Source organism: Garra rufa, chromosome 6 (assembly GCF_049309525.1).
Source record: "Garra rufa chromosome 6, GarRuf1.0, whole genome shotgun sequence".
NCBI lineage: Eukaryota > Metazoa > Chordata > Actinopteri > Cypriniformes > Cyprinidae > Garra > Garra rufa.
The window spans coordinates 27,521,325-27,527,853 of record NC_133366.1 but is presented as its reverse complement, the minus strand read 5'-3'; the positions used below and the strand labels follow the sequence as shown (position 1 = coordinate 27,527,853).

At 38.3% G+C, this 6,529-nt stretch overlaps 2 protein-coding genes across 2 annotated transcripts in view; both read left to right on the top strand.

Moving 5' to 3' along the window:
* Positions 1 to 1,300: 1,300 nt before the first annotated feature.
* zic2b (zic family member 2 (odd-paired homolog, Drosophila) b) lies at positions 1,301 to 3,988 on the top strand. The gene is made up of 3 exons (XM_073842451.1): positions 1,301 to 2,479; positions 2,878 to 3,041; positions 3,142 to 3,988. The coding sequence occupies exons 1-3, from the start codon at positions 1,552 to 1,554 to the stop codon at positions 3,328 to 3,330; spliced, it is 1,281 nt and encodes a 426-aa protein (XP_073698552.1). The 5' UTR covers positions 1,301 to 1,551; the 3' UTR covers positions 3,331 to 3,988.
* A 988-nt stretch (positions 3,989 to 4,976) lies between these two features.
* The window catches only part of pcca (propionyl-CoA carboxylase subunit alpha), a 72,301-nt gene continuing 70,748 nt past the window's right edge, over positions 4,977 to 6,529 (top strand). Inside the window, exons 1-2 of the mRNA XM_073842092.1 lie at positions 4,977 to 5,065; positions 5,986 to 6,057. Of these exons, the coding sequence (XP_073698193.1) occupies positions 5,012 to 5,065; positions 5,986 to 6,057 (126 nt within the window). The 5' untranslated portion in view covers positions 4,977 to 5,011. The remainder of the gene's footprint in view (positions 5,066 to 5,985; positions 6,058 to 6,529) is intronic.

Below are 6,529 nucleotides of genomic sequence, written 5' to 3'. Positions count from 1 at the left end.
ACAACTCATCCACAATGGGGAGACTTCCCATCTCACCGCGGTTGTCAGGACAACCCGAGCGGTATCCGTGCCCATAATAAGTTTCAGTTCAAAGCCGGTGACTTACCTCTTTACAACACTCTCATGTCCCTTCCTTCCTTCTCTTTGACTGCTCATTCTGAGACCTAAGGCTTGAGCCCTTGTCCAAATAAGCTATAGACAAAAGTGTTGGTTTTCGGAAATGCTGGAGAGAAGGAGACTGTGTTTTCCTATTAGCCTAACTCTGATTCTCTCAGAGATGATACAACACAGCGAGGTCGAATATAGCTGCTTGTTGAAATAGGTTAGATTAAGATTTAATAACAAATGTTTTTTACATTGAGTTCCGCACACTATGCGGGATTTAAATAAAAAAAATATTTGTAACATGTAGCGTATTAATTTGTAATAAATGTTACTCTAGTAAAAGTGATCCACCTCTGTTTCACATAGCTCAAAGCGTGATTTTACAAAACACAAAATATTTTTATTCATTGGAATAAAAATAAAATGACGTGCACATTTTGACATGGAGACCAAAATGCGTAAGACATTTTCGTTAAATATTTGATTCATAAAGATCAAAGATCAACCTAAAAGCAATCGTTTTATGCAGTTGTGCATTTTGGTGACGAACAAAATACATGCAAAAGTGAGGACGAAGTCAACATGGTGCAGGTCACCAAAACGCAATAGCGCGCTCTGCACAAATATGCACCCGAACCCATAACAAACAATAAAACCTCATTCACTGATGTGCTCTAATATGAAACTTTAGTCTAGTAAAAGCTTTAAATAGAATGAGCTCACAAATTAAACTTCCCCTCACTTATCAAATGTCACAGTGAGCGATTTATCTAATCTTTTCAGTCAAAAAAAAATATTGTTTACAAAAGTAAATAAGAGAGACCTTCAGATTTATCGTTTACTAAACGGATGTGTTTAGTACAGTTACTGAATTCAAACCAAGTAATGAACTAATAATAAGTAATAGTGTAATACAGTGTATTTCATTCATTTTTTTCCTCCTCACTTCCACCATAGAATCTTCTCTCGTAAACGCATAAAACTGGGCGGAGCCACTGAAACCATCAGCCCTGATTACTCACGGTGAGTAAACGTTTGATTGGTCGAGCGAAGAGGATTTGGGAGTTACACAGACCAATCAGATTCCTAGATTTGGGAAACGGGGTTACTGTCGTGAGGGGGCGTGGGGTGCCCTGGAGAGACCCGAGAGATAAGCGCAGTCAGGAGCTCAAAAACACACAGTTGGATACAACGACGCACGGAGAACCTGCGCAACCGCTACAAGTTTAACTAATTGTACCGATGTGCAAATTTTGTACATTTTTACATCTTTTCCATCGCGTCAAAAGGATTTACTTGATTTGACTCTAACTTCATCACTTGGTATGAGTTTTAATTAACCGCCGTATTACTGGCAACTAACAGCCACTCGTTTTATTTACACCCTACTTTTGATTTCTTTTTAAACGCGTGTTTATTCGCATATTGTAATCAAAAACCGTGGTGATGTTACTGGATGCCGGCCACCAAATCTCTGGGTTAGGGGTTGGCACGTTCACAAGGCATCACTCGGCTGTGAGCGAGACGCAGGACAGAGATATGAGTTTCATGGAATCGGCACACATGGGTGCGTTCAAACTGAACCACCCTGATTTGTCCCCGGGCCAGAACGCAGCTTTTGCGCCCCAAGCAACTAGCTATTCCGCGGCCGCTCTTGGAGCGCATGCGGCGGCTCACGCTGCCTCTTACGCCAGCTCCACGTTTAACTCCACCAGGGAGTTTCTCTTGCGCAGCCGAGGCTTTGGGGATTCGACTCCGGGCAGCGGACAACACCCAATCTTCAGCTCTACAGCAGGGCCTCTCCATCACTCTCACCCAGAAGGTCAGGGTCACCTACTTTTCCCTGGAATCCACGAGCAGCACGGGTCCCATCACGGCTCTCCAAACATCCTGAACGGACGCCTTGGATTACCCGGTGAGGTTTTCGGGCGAACGGAGCAGTATCACCAAGTGCCCAATGCGCGGGCCGATCCTTACAGCCAATATGGCCTAAATATGAGTATGAACATGGCGCACCACCCCGGCGCATTCTTCCGCTACATGCGACAACAGTGCATCAAACAAGAGCTCATTTGTAAATGGATCGACCCGGAGCTTGGTGACCCAAAAAAATGCTGCAGCAAAACTTTCAGCACCATGCACGAGCTGGTCACGCATGTGTCCACAGAGCACGTCGGCGGGCCAGAACAGTGTAACCACATCTGCTTTTGGGAGGACTGTCCACGGGAGAGCAAGCCATTCAAGGCAAAATACAAACTGGTAAATCATATCCGAGTGCACACGGGAGAGAAACCCTTCGCGTGCCCCTTCCCTGGATGTGGAAAGGTGTTTGCGCGTTCAGAGAATCTGAAAATACACAAACGGACACATACAGGTGATTATTTAATGGGTTTATTTAATCAGACAGTACTTGAGTTTAAATTGTCATTTCAGTTTAAAGTCAGAATTTTGACCTTGCTCTTCAGTAATAGCAAACAACACTTTTTTTGCATACGTTTGTTACGCATTGGCGACTCAGCAGTCGTTTGACAAGTTAGTTTAAGATTAGAAATCCTATAGCGATGTTTTAAAATTAAAAATAGACGCTTTTGTAAGTGTGAATTGCTTAAAAAATTGAATGCGTAAATTGGCGTGATTGCGCCATCACCATCACGGCAGTTATAGTAGTAGTAGTAGTAGTAGTAGTAGTTGCATTCATTGATTCTGTGTGTAACGTTCTAACCAAGGTGGTAAAAGAAATATATCTAAATAGAAAATATTTTTGTCTTTCAGGAGAAAAACCGTTCATGTGTGAATTCGAAGGCTGCGACAGACGTTTTGCCAACAGCAGTGACCGGAAGAAGCACATGCACGTTCACACGTCTGACAAGCCATATCTGTGCAAACTGTGCGACAAGTCTTACACTCATCCCAGCTCCTTAAGGAAACACATGAAGGTGAGAATTTAATCCATCTGACAGCTATTATCTCTGTTCATCTTGCACATCATAATTTAGTCAGAATGAACTGATTCTAACAGTTTGATGCCTTTTGTAGGTTCATGAGGATCAAGGTACGGTGGTCGACTCCTCTCCTGCTGGAAGCTCCGGGTACGAGTCCTCCACTCCCTCCAGTTTGATCTCTCCGTGTTCAGAAACTCACAGCACCATGTCGCCAGACTCTGGCGCGCTGAACAGCAGCGGCCACAGCAGCTTAACGTCCAATTTTAGCGAGTGGTACGTTTAAGGACTCCGCCAAAAACTGCATATAAAAGAGAATATTATTTGTAAATAGTAAATGAGGGTTTATGTTCTCAGCATGTATTCAGTGTTGCACTGTGACTGAAGTAAGCCGGACAGTATTATGTGACTAAAATGAAGGCTGTTTTCTTATTTGAAGAATAAAATGTCCTTTGGTAATTTGCCAAAGACGAAGAATGGATGTATTTTTCTGACTGTGTAAATGTTTTACAGTATGGTCGTGTCAAGTTACGATGTTTGAATACAATATTCCTGTCACTAGATTATAGAGCTATTTGACGTTAAATGATTGTCTTACCATAAAAGTATTAACGGGGATCCTAAGTGCCGAAGTCAAATGTAGTGCGTTACAATGGACACATTTCTGTGAATGTATTTTATTGTAAGAATTATTTCCATGTATGTCACAGATGTCTAGAAATCATCCACTTCGAGTCATTTTGAGAAAAGCCTATGTTCTTAAATTATGGTATAGCTTTTACTTGATTAAAAATACAAAATATTTATGAAAAACTCCTCGACAATGTGTACAGAATTGTTACCTTTAAAGTGTTTGTACATTTTTATTCTGTTTTAAGATGTAAATTCTTGCGATAACTAATGCCAAACCGTAAAATGAAGGAAAATATATAAAGACAATAAAATGAAACCAAAAATAAAAATGAGTCTCATTCGTTCATTTACAACTCATGGAATAAGAATGATTGTAATTTATAATGACATACTGGCCTATATATTATTCTTTGTGTTTATCTTATACAAAAGTACTCGAGTCCTCCAAAAAAAAAAAAAAAAAAAAAAAAAACAGTATTCAGGGAGTAGTATTCGCCCCAACATTTTCAGTAAAATAGAAGTTGGGCATATTATTTTCACCATCCTTTGCAGAATTGGTTTTCTGGATGTTTAGGTTTAAATTGAAAAGTGTGTCAATACACAACAGGAAAACAACAACAACACGGTAATGATTAATTGTAGCTGATAATTAAATCTGCTCGCAAATGGAAACCATTGTGATCTTATTTGTAACAATAGCCTACAATACATTGTATGGGTCAAAATTATTGAGTTTTCTTTTATGCCAAAATTCATTAGAATATTAAGTAAAGATCACGTTCCATGAATTTTGTAAATTCCCTACCGTAAATACATCAAAACTTTTGATTAGTAATTTGCAACGCTAAGAACTTCATTTGGACAACTTTAAAGGCGATTTTCTTCATATTTAGATTTTTCTTCTTTTTTTTTTTACCCTCAGATTCCAGATTGTCCTTATTTATTCAGCTTTCTAAATTTCAAATAATTGACCCTTTTGACTTGTCTTGTGGTCCAGGGTCATATTTTTTAAACAATACCAATGCCAAACAAACAAATCTTTAATAACTCTCAGCCATTTTAATAAAATATTTAAAATAGGCCTAATCTTTAATGCCCAGTCATACTTTAGAGTTTCGTGCACAATCAGATGCTATAGAATAGCTTTCAAGGTCACGGTTTTCATCAGCAACCTGTCATCCAACTTTCAGATTTTTGTCTCCCCCTTTTGTGGGCACAATTCGGTTTCTGACACATCTGAGCACATCTGATTGGTCGAGAGGGCAAACACCCCCAAATTATGAACGTTACGTCATAAGTGCGCGCCGCCCTGCTTGTGCACAGCTCTGGTTATCATGGCGGCTTACAGAAGCACTGCAGGTTTTCAAAGAGTTTTGCATGCTGTTAAGGTGAGCGTTTGATATTTGAAGTCGCTGCATGATGGAAAATATTAACATAATGAATCTGATGATTTGTTAGAATTGTGTACAAAGCATTGCAACGTTATCTGACTAAGCGCTCTGACTCGTCTTAAAAGGTCCGCAAGAATGTTCACTTGATTTATCAAGATACACGGACAGTTTCATTGATTCCTAACTGTAAAGTATTATTTATGAAACATCACTTGCTCCTTATGAGTTTATGATGTGTCCGTCAGTGTTATCGTTGCAGAAATAACGTCCAAAAGTCTTTGTCACGGATGACAGTGAGCTCATGTCAATGTCAAAATGAGTTCATGAAGTGTTTAGCTGATGTAGCTGTGCTGAAAGTATTTCTTATGCATTAAATATTTTTATGATGGTAATGGCTTTTTTAATATAATTACTGTTAAAATGTATAATAATTAATTTGAAAGCAGATTATATATTTGATCCCATCTAGTTTTCACTTTCGTCAATGACAGTTGGTCAGAATCTGAATCTTTTTGCTGCTTCAAACTGTAAACTCCAAAACTTGTTTAAATCTCTCCAAACATTTGTTAGTAAGTTTTATTCAGACATATATGAATTACACACATGCCACTGTTAAGAATAAAATTTAGACAGTTTTGTTACTGATTGTGATGTCTTTTCATGTTTCATTATTGTAAATGTACACAGTGCTAACAGTCATAAAACATTTTTGACTTCATTCATTCATTCATTCATTCATTCATTCATTCATTAATAAGGTTTTATAAACCAGGGGTGCCCAAACTTTTTACTACTTTTACTTTAAAATTGATTGATTGCTTCAGTGACTTGCTGGTCCTGGTTTGGGCATCTCTGGTATAAACATATAAACGGTTTCATTCAGTCAGTGGTGACAGCACTGTCTCTCTGTCTTTTAGCATGTCTGTTTTAAGCAGAGATGCGGTGTAATAGTCTGCCGGTACTCTACTGTGTATGACCCAAATGAGAAGGTAAGTCTGATAATAGGAGTTTTTTTATATTCATGTATGCTTCACTTGTCTTTACTTGTGCATCCTTGTTTCTTTTTTATGGTTTTATACTGTTGTTGTTTGTCAGACTGTATGATTGGATCTGAGTGAGATCTTAAGTAAAAAACATGACAGTTTGTGCATCTTAAACTGTCTTTCATGTCAGTTGACACCATTCATGACGAGAGGAAACCATTGATTTCTATGTATATGCTATATAAGCAGTGATTATAGCTTTGTGAACACTTGAGAGCTAGTTGACAGCATTTGCAAGCTAGTTGTACATTCACGTGTACACTACTATGAAAAGATTTAAAAAAAATTTAATAGTCTCTTCTGCTCACCCTAGCTGCCTTTATTTTGATTCAGTAAAAACAGTAATATTGTGAAATATTATTACAATTTAAAATGACTGTTTTCTGTGTGAATATATTATAAAATGTAATTTATTCCT